This window comes from Corvus kubaryi, unplaced genomic scaffold (assembly GCF_017639235.1).
Source record: "Corvus kubaryi isolate FWS band 111438036 unplaced genomic scaffold, C.kubaryi_AGA036_p1.0 37193, whole genome shotgun sequence".
In the NCBI taxonomy this organism is placed as follows: Eukaryota; Metazoa; Chordata; class Aves; order Passeriformes; family Corvidae; genus Corvus; species Corvus kubaryi.
Window position 1 is genome coordinate 149,086 of NW_024581055.1, and position 13,915 is coordinate 163,000.

The window sequence follows — 13,915 nt, forward strand, 5'->3', positions numbered from 1 at the left end:
TGCCCCTAAACACAGACACAGAGCTCCTGCCCCTAAGCATGGACACAGCTCCTGCCCCTAAACATGGACACACACCTCTTACCCTGAACACGGACATGGAGCTTCTGCTTCAGCCCGTCCTGGCCTGGGGCCATGTGAAGCCACATTGGTCACCTTGGCACCCAGATGTGCTCCAGCATTGGGGTAATGCTGGGCTGGGGCAAGGCAGGACAGGGCACAAGTGGTGCTGCTGGTGGGGTCTGGCCCACTGCGGGGTGGAGGCTCCTTGGGATGGTGTCAGAGCCTGCGGGGATCTGGTGGAATTCCCTGCCCCAGGGTGCCAGCAAAGGGGCATCACTGGGATCCCCAGCGCCTGTTTGCAATATGCAGGCAGCAGCAGGGCACAGGGCCTGTTTTCACAGGGCTGTGTGCCCACAGCAGTGCCACTGCCAGCAGGACCTGGCCAGGGGTCTGGGTGCCTTGAGGGGACTGCACCCCCCGCAAGTACTGCATGGGCCGTGGGGAGCTGCTCCGGGCTGTGTGGCCCCAGACCCTGGATGTTGATGATCTCCGTGGGCTCCTTCCAGCTCAGGGTATTCATGGTTTTGATTCCAGAGCTGTCTCCGCATGGCTCCTGGTGGCCTGGTCATCGCTTACAGCCCCGACTCCAGCCCCAATGCCGCAGGCAGAGTGTGGGGGCAGGCGAGGGGTCTTCTGGGGTCAGAGCTGGGTCCAGGCAGGGTACCCGGGGGCTTGGGGCAGGGCTGGGATGGGAAGGGAGGCGCCAGGGCTGGGTAGGGCAGGATCCCGCGCGGGAGATGATGTATGGGCAGATGTATCAGATCGCACAAGATAAACAAGCAGTGAATTTCATCAGGGCCCATCATGGCTTTAATTTGGCTGCCTAATGAGTCAGATCCAGCCGCGCAGATAAAAGTTGTCAGAGCCGCAGCCCTAATGAATTTCTTGCCACTTGTAATCAAGGCAGCTTGTCTGAGGGGGATGATTAATGGGCCCCAGAGGAGCTGCCGTCCCTCGGCTTCCATTCCCGCTAATGCAGTCGCCAGGAAATTAACCAAACCCAGCACTGGGCTGGGGCCAGGGCCGGTGTGGGGGCACCCATGGGCACCACGAGGGGACGGGAATGAGGGGTGACATGGGTGCAGGGCCCGGACTGGAAGTGGGACCAGGACCAGGACCAGAGCCAGGACCAGGATGAGGATGATGACATGGGCACACGCAGCCGGAACACACCAATGAGTGGAGGGGCTGGTGGAGGGGCTGGGGCCACTGTCTGCAGACCCCAGCGAGATAGCCTCTGCCACAGGAGAGGCACAAGGAGGAGGCAACAGGGGTTTGGCAGGGATAGCTGGGGTAGCTGTGGCAGATGGGGGTGTCCTGGCACCTCCCTTCCTTGCAGACTGCCACACAGGCTTGGGGCCCAAGGCCTGTGCCCAGTCCCAGTGCAGCAGAGCCTGGACCCCAGCACAGCACAGAGACACCGGAACCCCGAACTGCAGTTTGTGGTGTGGCCTGGGGTGCACCCTGGAACTGCCAGCACTGGGGCTCTGCTCTGCCCACAGCTATGAGAAGCATGCAAAGTTAGGGCTGGCAGAGCAGACACATGGCTCCCTTCACTGCTCAGGGGTCTGCCTGTGCCTTGGGACGCAATGACACCCAGTATTCTGTAGCCATAGCAGACTCCTCACTTGCCCTGGCAGCCCATCATTCCCTGCCCATCTCTGCCTTGCCCCATCCCAGCTTCACACTCGCTGTCCTGTGCACAGGGACCAGCTGGCCCAGCATTCCTGCCCTGCATGTTCCCTCTCCAGCACACCCCTCTGCTGTGCCCATCTCCCATCCCACCAGAGCTGTGCATTCCTCTGGGGCCATGTTCTGGCATTGTCCCTCAGTGCCCAGGGTTGGCACATCTCCCCTCCACCCCTCAGCACTCTGCAATGTTCCAGGGGCCCAGTTTGGCACAGGACTGCTGTTATCAGAGCCTGAGCCGGAGGAGAAGAGGCTGAACGCTTGTCAGTGTGGGATGGAGAGTCACCAGACCCAGGTGCAAACCAGGGCTGCACCGGAGGCCCCAAAGGCAGCACACTGAGACGCTGGCCTGGCAGGAGGGGGGTTGCTTTATTGGCCTTTATCTCCTTGGCTGCAGGTAACACACACAGGGCAACTCATGGAAAAGAAACCGTATATACAGAGTGTCCATATAAATATTTCCAATGTACATTTTATACACAAGTGACAGAGACATTCCATAGCAGTGTCCAAAGCCTTGGGGTTCCAGCATTCAGCTAGAGGCTTGACCCCAATGCAAAGAGAGACGCTCCTCTCCTCTCCTCTTGCTCAGCTGGAGACCAGCCCCACCTGGGCAGCAGCGGGAGCCAGCGGGAGGCTCTGATGGAGACACTGTGTATGGCTTGGAGCTTGGAGCTTTAACCTGGAAGGACAGTGACTCTACAGACAGACAGACAGACAGAGCTGGGGATTCCGAGGTGACCATCCTCTTCACGCTCCAGGTCACCAGGGAGGCTGGGGAGGCCTTTGTCCAGGGGCTGCACTGGGGAGATGCCACCCTTGCATCAGAGCACGGGGAGCGGTATCGGTGCGTGCATCCCTCCTGCACCGGCCAGAAGCAGAGGAGCGTGGGGGCACAATGGAGAAATACGCACCTCCTGCTGCTCCCCACCTCACCACTGCACTGGGGAGCGTGGCGAGGCCAACACGGATGGAGAGCTGGAAGGAAGTGCCCAAACTGACCTGCCTGAGGGAGTGGGTGCAGCCATCAGCCTCCCTGGTACTGCTGTGCAGGGGGGGGCTACACACCTGAACTGTCCCCAGCCCCTGCTTTATCTACAGATGTGTGTGATGGGGGGGGGCAGGAGAAACTGCCCCCCCATCCATGTACCGGTCACAAGAATGGGGTGCACTGGAGCCACCCCAGGGATTATGCAGGAGCCCCTCCACAAGCTGACAGCACTGGGTCTGCACAGCTGCACAGTGAGAGGTGGCTGGAACCAGTGCAGAGGAGCAGGATGCTGGCTCCCGGCTGGCTCCCAGCCTCCTCTTGGCTGGAACAGGGGTTCTGGTGGGGGCAAGCACCGCGGGGGCCTGTCTGTGCTGCTCTCAGACCCATTCCTGCGGCCCTGGTCCCCGGCAGGGCTGGAGGGCAGCTGTGCGGCAACCGGAGGGCCCGTGCAGGGCTAGACCGTGCTGGGGCTGGCGCTGAACTCAACCGGCGCCGTGGCGCAGGCGTTGTTGTTGGCATTGGTGTTGCGGCGCGGCAGGCTGGGGGTCAGCGTGGCAGCGCTGTCGCTGGGGCAACCGTGCTGCAGCAGGATGTCGATGCACTCCTGGCTGCCGGCTCGCCGGGCATAGGCCAGTGGGGTCAGGCCCCGAGCGTCCCGGCTCTTCACATCCACTCCGTACTGCACAGGAGAGAAGCAGCTGGTCAGTGGTACCTGGGTACCGTGTGCCCATGGGCATGGAAGTGGCAAGGAGCAGAGGGTCTCTGGGGTAGGCAGGAAGAGGGAGCTGGGAGGGTGGCCAGGGACAGGGAGCCAAGAGAGTGGGCAGGTCAGCACGAGTGGGCATGTGGGAGAACCCACGGAAGCAGGATGGATAAAGGGTGCCTTGTGCCCTGGTAGCACAGAGGTGGGGAAGCACTAGGATAGCACCAGAAGCCCTGCGGTAGGGGCTGCAGGTTCTGTCTTACCCAGATGAGCAGCTGCGTGAAGACTACATTGGCCATTGCACAAGAGAGATGCAGTGCTGTGCGCCCATCTCCATCTCCGTAGGTCTCATTCACTTCCTCCTTGGTGCCATGGGCCAGGAGCGTCACCACGAGGCGCAGGTCATCCTCCACCACGGCCCGCAGCAGCTGCTGCCCCAGCGGGATGTCAGACTGGGGCAGTGGGGCCAGAAAGAGCTTCTGCTCATACTTAGCCCGGATCCAGCGCTCCTTCTCCTCCCTGCCAGACAGGACATTGTCACTGTCACAGTTGAGACAACTTGCCTGGGCCCCGTGCACAAAAGGATATGATTATCAGCACTGCCACGTGAACATACTTGTGTGAGCAGTGAACATCTGTCACACCCAGGTATGTTCTGCATAGCCCCTGCCGTGCCTCTGTGCCCACAGCTGCCACTGGGGTTCTGTCACCCCACTCTGGACACCTGCCTGTCACCTGCTTGACCTCCTTACAGCTCCCTATGGACACTGTATGCTTACGCCTATGCCTATACAGCAGCAGCATCTTGCACCCAGACCCCACACCTGTCCCTGTGCACCTCCCTGCTGGAGCCCCTCGCACCCCAATGCTGTGTGCCTGTGCCGGGGCAGCACAGGGACCGTCCCTATCCCGTGCCTGTGTGGGGCCATGGCCAGTGGCAGGAGAAGGTTAGTGCTGCACACGCCAGCCCAGTGCCACGGGAGGCACCTTATCGCTGCCGCGTCTCGCCTGGTGCAAACAAAGGCGGTGTCCGCGTCCGTCCCGGCGGGGCCGCGGGGCCGGCGGATCGATGTGCGCCGTCCCGCCGCTATCTGCTGCCTTTCTATCCATCTGCATCTGGCGGGCGGCCATCAATGCCCCGCGCCGAGCATGCTCACTGCCGCCGCCCCCTGACCCGTGCTCCGCCGCTGATAAGCCACAGAATGGGCTCTCGTTGGGATGAGTGACAGGAGAGTGGCTCCGATAGGGACAGACAAGGGCCTGAAAGGGACAGACCCTGGAGACCTGCACGACGCTGCCAAGCCATCTCTGTTAACCCCTTCGGCTTTGCAGCCAGCCTCAGCTCTCACAGTCACCGCACGGCTGTGGCCGCCATGGAGCCCCACTGCCCCACCAGGATGGCAGGAGAGGGTGGCCAGTGCCTGGCAGGCGGGCAGGACCCCCAACACTGGAGCATCTTGAGGAATCCTGCCTGCCTCAATGGCTGCTCCCAACCCCCTGTAGCATCCCCCAGCCCTCCTGGTGTGGTTCCCAAGAAGCATCTCTGGGGTTCACCACCTCCCTTACCGACTGCTCTCAGGCGTGGGCTTGGGGTACCCCTCCACCATTCCCTCCCAGACAGCGTTTGCAAGTGCGTTGCCGATGGCCGTCATGACCATAAGAAGCTCGCTAGGCCAGTCATCCAGGTCCAGGGAGCGCACACGGGACAGGTGGGTGCCCAGGTTGCGATGGATCCCGGAGCACTCGATGCACATGAGAGCGCCCAGGTTCAGACTGGCCCAGTCCGGATCTGAGGGCAGCAGGATCAGTGGGGGAGAGTTAATACCTGCCAAGACTCACCAGCCCGTCTCCTGTGGTTCAGACTCGTATTTGCAGGCACCTGCCCACCAAACCCTTCCCAGTTCAGTGTCCCTGGGAGGGGTGGGCACGGAGAGGCCATGACCTCAGGCTGGCCAGTGAGGGGTCATGGGCCAGTGTGGCAGGTGGGTCTGTACCCCAACCCTGAGGAGAAGGTCCACAGCAGGAGAGGACAGGACAGACACACAGAGCAGGTCTCTATGGGCTGAGAGAAGGGGTGACTGGGGTGGCTGGAGCCCCCTCCCCTCCTGGGTGAGCCCCCTGCCCACTGTAGCATCTCTTACTCGGTGCATCGCAGTCCACGCAGAAGCTGTTCCCACGTGCGGTGCGGACGGCCTGCATGGCCTGTGCGTCGCCCTGGCTGCCCAGCCGAGCCTGCAAAGAACCCCACGAGACCCCCTTCACTGCAGGCCAGCCACCCTACCATGCGTCCTGCACCCCTCCTAGTGTGCCACACCACACTCCATGAGGCTGGCCAGCATGGGGGCTCTGACAACAGGGTCTGGAGTGGCTAGGTGTGCACCAGAGAAGCAGGGAACAGTGGGTCAGAGTGGGGAGAAAGGGCAGAGATGTCCAGAGAGGGAATGAACCATGTAGGATCCAGCCACACAGGATGCAGAGTACTCCATGGGGCCAGAGCCAGGTGGGCCAGAGGGGACAAGAAACCTGGGGGCAACTGCATAGTCCCAGGGACGGGACTGAACTCTCCCTGGGAGCAGAGGGACAAACAGGCAAGTGTGGGACATGGAAGAATGTGACAAAGCAGATGCCAGAGAAGATAGAACAGAAGTTGGCCAAGGCCTCTTACCTTGTTTTTGCTGCTCTCACAGCCCTGCAGGCTGGCCAGGATCTGGCTCTCAATGGCCTGCACCCAGAGCTCCCGCTCCTCTGATGTTGAGGCTTCAAAGAGCCACGTCTGGCCCGTCAGCGACACGATAATGAACTCAAATGGCTCATCTGGTTCTGGAAGAGAAAGGTGTGCCATGACACAGGGCTGGGAAGGATGGGATCTGCCATGGGACAGATCCCTGCAGGCCACTGCCATCCCCAAATGGCCAAGCTGAGGCAGCAGCAGAGCCCAGGAGGCTGGGACAGGCAAGTGCCTGCAGAGAAGAATCAGAGCTCTGTGCCAAACCTCCCTCCCTCTGCCCCACACAGCTCCACTGGCTTGTGCCCTGTGTCCCACCCTCAGAGAAAGCTGCCAACCTCTGGAGCAGTGAAATCGGCTCCTCCACTGAGCTGGTGCCTGCAGACAGCCCCAGCACCAGGGCTCAGTGCCCACCCACGAGTGGCTTTGGAGCATGGGCCCTGCACACGGAGTGAGGCGGTGCAAGAAGGGCTGTGCAGTGGGTTCAGAGGCAGCTCTTCACCACGGCTTCAAAGGTGGTCTGCCCTGCTAACACCTGCCAGCCTGGCTCTGCCTCACACAGCCCCCCACGGGCACAGTTCACGGGGTGTCGTGTCTCAGCCTCACACCCAGCACCAGCATTTACCTTTTATTGCCAACTTCAGTAGTTAGTGCAGTAAATGACTTAACTAAGCGGGGCCTGAATGGAATGACTAATAAACGTTATGTCACAGCACACGCTTCAGCTCATAGCAAAATGATTTGTAATTACCTAATTAGCGTTATGCAAATAACACCCTCATCTCCATAATGTGCCTTCCCAGCTCTCTATTAAAAGCAGGGAGTCAACTGCTCAGCTCCAGAGACAGCACGGAGGCCGAGGGGCCTCCGGTCCACATCAAGGCAGAGCTGTGCTGGCCTCAAGCCTGGCAGGGTCTGTGCACACTGGGCATGACGTGGGGAGGTGAGCAGGGGAGTCTGGAGGGGTTTGAGGGAGGTCTGCTCCTCTCCCTGACTTCTCTGCAGCACAGAAGTCCCTCACTGCAGAGGGAAGTGGCAGAAAGGCAGGGACTGAGGAGCTGCTGCAGCCCCAGTGAATGGCTGCAGAGACCCCTGGCTAGGTCCCACCAAGGCCATGGCCACCCTCGGCTACTGCAGGGCTGCCTGCGCCCATCTGAGCCAGGCTGTGTCCACGAATGTCCCCAGAACACAGTGCAGCCTTGGGAAGTCTCCTTAGGAAAGCCAGGTCCCTTGGGCACGGTGGCAGAGCACAGCCCTTCGTCCCGGGCTGGCGGTCAGCACCTGCACTGACAAGTCCCAGGCCTGGAGAACACCAGTGCTCGTGAACTGCTGTGGGAACACAAGGCCGGCTCTCCACACCATCAGAGCCTGGGGAGGATGGAATGACTCCAGCATGAGGCCTTGTCCTGGCTTGCCCTTCCCAGATAGGAAGGCAAGGCTCTTTTACTCATTTCAGCCTAAATCAGCCTGGGACTCCTCTGGGGAAAGGTGCCTGCAACTGCCTCTCTCCTGCTGGAATGAGAGCCTCTGAGCCCTCAGGAGGATGACAGACTGCGGGGAGCAGGCAGTTAGCCATGCTGCTGGGCTCTCCCCTCTCTGTGATGCACGGGTGTAACTGGGACATCCCACTCGTCCAGCACTTTGCCCTTTCCTCCACCTCTCAGCTGCAGGAGGGACCCCACAGTTACCAAGTCCCAGCTCAAGAACAAGATTCTTGGAAAATACACAGCTGCTAACTTGTGAATACTGGGAGAAGAAATAACCAGCCAACAGCCAGGCTAACAGGCATTGCCTCCTTGGCTTGCTGGCACCAGCCTCTGTGCGTGCTGCCAGACCCAGGCATGGGCAGGGAGCCTCCAGACTGCAGGGGAGCCAGGACCATCCCCCCACAGCCACAGGACTGGTGGCTGCCTGGGGCCAAGTGCTGCCAGCCAGGAAGGAGTGAGCAGCAGCGCCCTGGGGCACAGGCTGCCCAGGTGCTGGACGGAGCGTCTGCAGACAGTGCTCCTGGAGGACCCTGACACACCAGAACAGGCCCTGTTCTGCTCAAACCTCATCCTTCCATGGTCTGAGCCACCTGTGGCTGCTGCCACTGTGTTGCAGAGCCCAAGCCAGCTGCCTGGACTTGGGAAACACTGGATGCACTTAAAGTCCTTCCTGCTGCTGAGCCCCTTCTGCACAGCAGGAAGCAGGACATCATGGTCAGCAGGACACAGCGAGGAATTCCTGCTGTGGGCTCACGTGGCTGCATCCTCCTTGTTCCTGTCTCCTGTTTGCTGAGCACCTCCCCACCAAACAGACAGACAGGAATCCCAGCCCCAGCCTTCCTGCACATGTATGCTTCCCAGGGAAGCAAATGCCTGCTCTGCCTGCCCAGGGCTCTGGCGTGGGGCTCACTGTTGCTCCTTGAGGCACCATGCTGGGGCTGGGGGGCTCCATGTGGCTCCCAGCACTCTGCTCAGGACATTTCTATTAGGGCAAGAGGCTCCCTCCTTCTGGGAGAGAAATTTCTGGGGCTCCAACCTGACTCGGATGGACTTTCCCACTATCACAGCTGAGGGACATTCCACAGCTCTGGGGCTGCCCAGTCCCAGCCGTGGGAGCAGTCCTAGTCCAACCAAAGCCCTGGCGCCAGCTCTGCAAGACACAGGACCTCCGTTCCCTTCCTTCTTTGTGCCTCCTGGATTCCAGCTTCAGGCCGAACAAAGGGCCTGTTGCTCTCGGAGCCCGGGAAGAGCTAACAAAGGACCACAGCTTTTCTGCTGCACTAAGGCAAACTCCCCACCTCATAGTGCAGGATGGCACTATGGGGCTGGATCCCTTTGGAGGCCTCAGCATAGCAAGACTACAACAGGAAAGTGTGACACTGTGGGATCACACCCCTGGATTCACACGTGAGGATCAGCAGAGTTGGGAAGGGAATCAAGGACTTGCAGCAGCATTGAATACTGTTGAGACCCACCTTCTGGGACAGCCTGGGACCAGTTCCTGAGCTCCCCAGGGCACCCATACAAGTTGGATCAGACTCAAGTCGTTGTTTTAGGGAAAGTAGTGGGCATTCGCAGCTTCTTCTGAGGAGAGGTACAGGTTCCCAATGTAGCAGGGCCATTTCTGGCCGGACGAAAGGGTAGCACCAAGCAGATGACATAAGCAGAACAGTTTAGACTGACTGCCTCTGCTGAAGCAGAGCTGGCAGAGCTCCCTCCCCTGCCCCACACTTGGGCACAGGCTCCTTCTCAGAGAAGTCCCAGGGCTTGTCAGCTCCAACTTGACAGGGCTCAGACCTCAGAGAAAGCCACTCCTACAGGAGCAGGGAGCCCTTCCCAGCTGCCTCCAAGTGAGCAGCTACCTGGGGGCCAGACGGCAGAGCCCGGCCCCCCAGCTGCCCCCAGCACACTGGTGGGAGCCCATTACACCAGCTCCATTAGAATTAGTGGGCAGTGGAAATGAGTGCGCTGCCTCTCTCTCTCTCTTGATGATTTTTTGATGATGTTTTAAAGACTGAGCTCCGTGAAGAGTTGCTGAGCAGAGTTTGGTGTGAGCCGGCTCTGCTAATGGGTGTTAACCCCATGACCCCCCTTCCAACACCGCCCAGGAACAAGGGCTCTGAACAGGAGCAGGATTAGGGAGGGCAGGGCCAGGAGAGCAGGGCCACATGCCACCCAGACCCCACCAGCAGCCAAGACGACTCAGGCAGGGACTGCAGTGAGATGAGCAGCCCCAGGGCAGTCACCCTCCCTCTGCCAACACTGCAGCCTTGGGGGGAAGCATCCTCTGGACAGCAGAGCAGCACCACGGGGCTGCCAAGAATGAGGGAATGGACATCCTGTGTGCCCAGCTGGGAGCCAGACCAAAGGGACAGCAGGAGGGAAGGGAAGTGCCCACCAAGATGCAAGGGAGCTTGCATCTGCTGCTCAAAGCAGTCCTGGCAGTGAGGTGCCCAGTGCAACCGTGTGTCCCAGTGACACCTGTGGGATGCCAGAGAGGAAAGGGAAGGGGAGCAGCAGTGACACGGAGTGTTGCTCTCACAGCTCGTGCCAAGTACCCTCTCTATGCTCTGAGTGGGGGGGAAGCACAGCTCTGAGCAGATGGGGTTGGGGGCTAAAAATGCCTCAGCTTCAATACAGGGCTGGGGCAGAGCTTGGTCCTGCTCTGCAAAGGGCTCTGGCTACACCCTGCATTGGTGCCCAGCCCAGAGACCCTCCTGTGGGGACCATGACGCGGAGCCACAGCAGCAGTACTTCCCACCTCCTTTTCCACGGACACCCTGCTTCTCCATGGAGTGCAGCAGGTCACCCCAGGCAGCATGCTCCCCCCGGGAGCTGCAGTGGGGCAGGCTGGCCCCATCCCTCACCCCTACCTGAGGTGCCCCCACACAGGTTGGGACAGCACTCTCAGAGCACAAGCAGCAATATAGGGGGGCTGCTCCCCTTCTCCCAGAAGCTGGGATACAAAGCAGCTCTGTGAGGACAGAGGATGGAACAATGTCCCTCTGGTCCCCACCCAGTGCGGCAGGACCGTGCTCTGAGCACTTGGACACGGCACAGCAATTCCCTCTCTACACAGGGCACTGGACAGAGCTCCCCCACGCCAGCCCAAAGGCCCAGGGCAGCACTTTCTTCCCCCGTGGGAAGGGGGAGTTCAGCACAGGGAATGGCAGGAGCATCTCCATGCCAGCACACCAGGCTCAAAGAGCCCTCCATGCCAGACAGCTCCCCAGCTGGCTCCTTCCTGAGCAGATGGGTGCAGGATAGTGTAGGACACCTTCCCTGCATCCCAGCAGGTCCAGCAGAGAGGAGCAGGATTTCACTCAACATTAGCAAAACAGGAAGCAGAGCTGGCACTGAGCCCCACTCTTGAAGTCTCCTCTGTCACCTCTGCTCTTCACCATTTCCCAGCCACATCCAGCCTCTCCCTGCATGCTGTCTTCCCACTCCCAGCCCTTCTCCCACTTTTTGCTGGCATAGTAGAAGTGCCTCCAGAGGCCCTGGAGAGTGGGTAGTCACATAGGGAGGAGGTGGGGGACGCCTCCAGCATGTGGGGCACATGGCAGGAACCAGGGGCAGGTCCTGTCAGACCTGGCCCACATCTCCGCTCTCCAGCTGCGAAGCCTGTGAGGAGGGTCCTGGAGCAGGGCAGCCAGCAGCCCCTGGCCTCGGGATGCTTGTTTGCAAGCTGTGACTGTACCACATCATTATGAGGTGTTTGGGATATCAACAAATTAGCAGGCGTCTGGGAAGAGAAGGATGCAGCACCATTCGTAAATGTCAGCTCGCTACCTCCTCATTTTGCAGATCATTAAACCCAATATTCCCAACCTGTATTAGTGCGACGGGGACAGGCCCCTCCGCGGGGACAGCCGCCAGGAGAGCGCAGCAGGAACAGCGCTATGGAGACCCCCCAGCGTCTGCTGTCCCAGCGCCCCCAGATCCCGGAGTGCCCCAGGCTGAGCTGGCACATCCCCACCAGGGACTGCATGGGGGACGGGGGTGGCAGCAGCGGGGGCTCAAGCGTGGATGGGCACACTGAGCTGTACAACAGAGGGCATACAGTGGGGTCCCAACATGTGTTGCCCATGTGGGGAAGGACACAGTGTGCCAGAAGGAGCAGGTGCTCCCAAGGGACACCACAGGTACACAGGGGTGTGCAGGGGGGTCATGTAAGGGTCAAAGAGTGTCATTTCTGTGTACCTGGTGGGGAGGATGCAATGTGGGGTGCAGCATGTGCACAGCGGGGGCGGGCCTGGGAGGTGGCAGACGGGCCAGCAGGCATCAGGGCAGGGGTCACAGGAGGGAGGGCATGGATGGTGTGAGCTTCATGGTGTGAGCAGTGGCCTGTGGCAGGGTCAGGGGTGTGCACATGAGGGTCTCTCAGAGGGGTAACATGGAGCTGTATAAGGTCCCTCAGGAACCACAGACTGAGGGGGTGGGAGCTGCTGGAGACGGGGAACTGGCTGAACCACAGAGATGCCCAGCACAGGCTGCCTCCCTCCCGCCAGGATGGAGCAGGGAGCTCCAGGGTCTGTAATGAGCTGGAGTGACTTGTTAGCACTGAATTAAGAGGCTTGGTGGAAGGACGCGTGCGGGTGACACAAGCTGTGTGGGGCAGGCGGGAGCTGAGCGATAGCAGCTGGAATCCCCAGCAATCTGGTGAGCACGGCTCAGCCTCACACTCCTGGCTTGCCACGATCGGCCTCGACAGCCCCTGACAGTTGGCATTAATCACGCACATCGCCCCAACACAACTCTTTACTGGCCATCAATTTCCTGTGGGTTTTAAAACTAAAAAACAAAGACAAAACCGCGTCGTTTGGCCGCCACTGAGAAGCACATTAAGGGGCTGTCAGCTTCTCGCCATGCACCCTGCATCACTCTTTAAGCACATGAGAAGTTCATTATCCCTGGAGCTCTGGCAGCCATGGGGAGACTGGAGCAGGGAGCGTCGCAAAGGTGCTGTTGCCCTCAGCTGTGTCTGGTGGCTCTTTGGCCCTCCTGGCAGCCTGGACAGGGGCCGAGGGTCCAGGCAAAGGGGAGTGCGGCTGCAGGGGGGCTGTGGGCTGCTCCGTGGCAGGATAGGGCACTTCTGGCCACAGAGCTTTGCTGGGTTCTCATGAGAGCAGACTTTCCTGATGGTCCTTGCAGGCTGACACTGCAACTCCACCATGGGAATGAGCATCTTCGTCCCCTGACACCCTGATACACGTTTGCCAGCCTGTGGGTGCTCCCTGACAGCCTGTGCAGCACTCCCCAGTTTGGTGACATCTCCGGCAGCCCAATCCCACGCCTGCCATAGTTTGCGGATGCTCCCTGGCAGCCTGACACTGAGCTCTCTTTAACATGAGCCCATGTAAAAAAGCAACAGCTCGTTTGATTTATGATACTTCAGAACAACTAAGATTCAATTGCTCTGCACGTCCCTGGCTCTGATTACCTCCTAAATGAGATAAACTGATGGCAATTTATCCCCAGACCTCACCAACTTTCCCAGGATGCTAACCTGAACTGCTCGTGCCTAGCTCACGGGCATGGGGCGGGTGCAGGCGGGTGCAGGCAGGTGCAGGCAGCCTGGGCACAGCCCAAACCTGCTCCCTCACATACCCCCCGGGCTGCTCCTGCCCACAGGGATGCTGTGACAGAGGCTGAGCCTGGCAACCTGCCTGGCCCCATGCAGCTCCTGGTGGGCAAGAAGTTTTGGTGGGGGGGTCCCTCCACAGTGCTCCCCACACCGGCACAGCTACACTAACACGAGCTAGTGGGAAGCACGGCTCCTTACTGGGCTGTCCCCATGCTCCTGCCAGGACAGTGAACAGAGGGATGAGCACCGTGAGGGGACAGCAGCTCGGCCACAAGGGATGGCAGCTCTGCCACAGGACCTGGCAGCCCCACTCCTGGCACAGGGATTTCACACTTTCACCGTGTTGACTGTGCGAAAGCAAAAAACTCAAATCACCCTGCTCTGAAAACAACTGCTGTAACAGTTCAAAAGCAGCTAAAAAAGATTCAAGGGGGAGTCAATCATACTTATGGACACCAGTCCGTGACACAAATTGGCCATGCCCATGGTGAGGGGCAATGCTCAGCCCAGGATTCACAGTTGGACCATTCAGACACTGGGATGGGACCTCAAGCAGAGGCTCAGCACCTCCTTGTACTTGTTGCCAGTCTCCGCTTCTCATGCAGGGCAGTGACCCATCATGGGTGGCCACCTGAACACCAGTCCCAGAGTCACTTGCTCCTCTGTCTCTGCC

The 13,915-nt window shown here is 60.0% G+C and overlaps 1 protein-coding gene across 2 annotated transcripts in view; it reads right to left on the reverse strand.

The window, feature by feature from the left end:
• Nucleotides 1-2,099: 2,099 nt before the first annotated feature.
• The window catches only part of AGAP3 (ArfGAP with GTPase domain, ankyrin repeat and PH domain 3), a 101,438-nt gene continuing 89,622 nt past the window's right edge, over nt 2,100-13,915 (reverse strand). For both annotated transcript variants that reach the window (XM_042022261.1, XM_042022260.1), the window contains exons 14-18: nt 6,109-6,263; nt 5,585-5,675; nt 5,010-5,232; nt 3,707-3,962; nt 2,100-3,419 (exon numbers count right to left, since the gene is read on the reverse strand). In XM_042022261.1, coding sequence (XP_041878195.1) covers nt 3,195-3,419; nt 3,707-3,962; nt 5,010-5,232; nt 5,585-5,675; nt 6,109-6,263 — 950 coding nt within the window. In that variant the 3' untranslated portion in view covers nt 2,100-3,194. The remainder of the gene's footprint in view (nt 3,420-3,706; nt 3,963-5,009; nt 5,233-5,584; nt 5,676-6,108; nt 6,264-13,915) is intronic.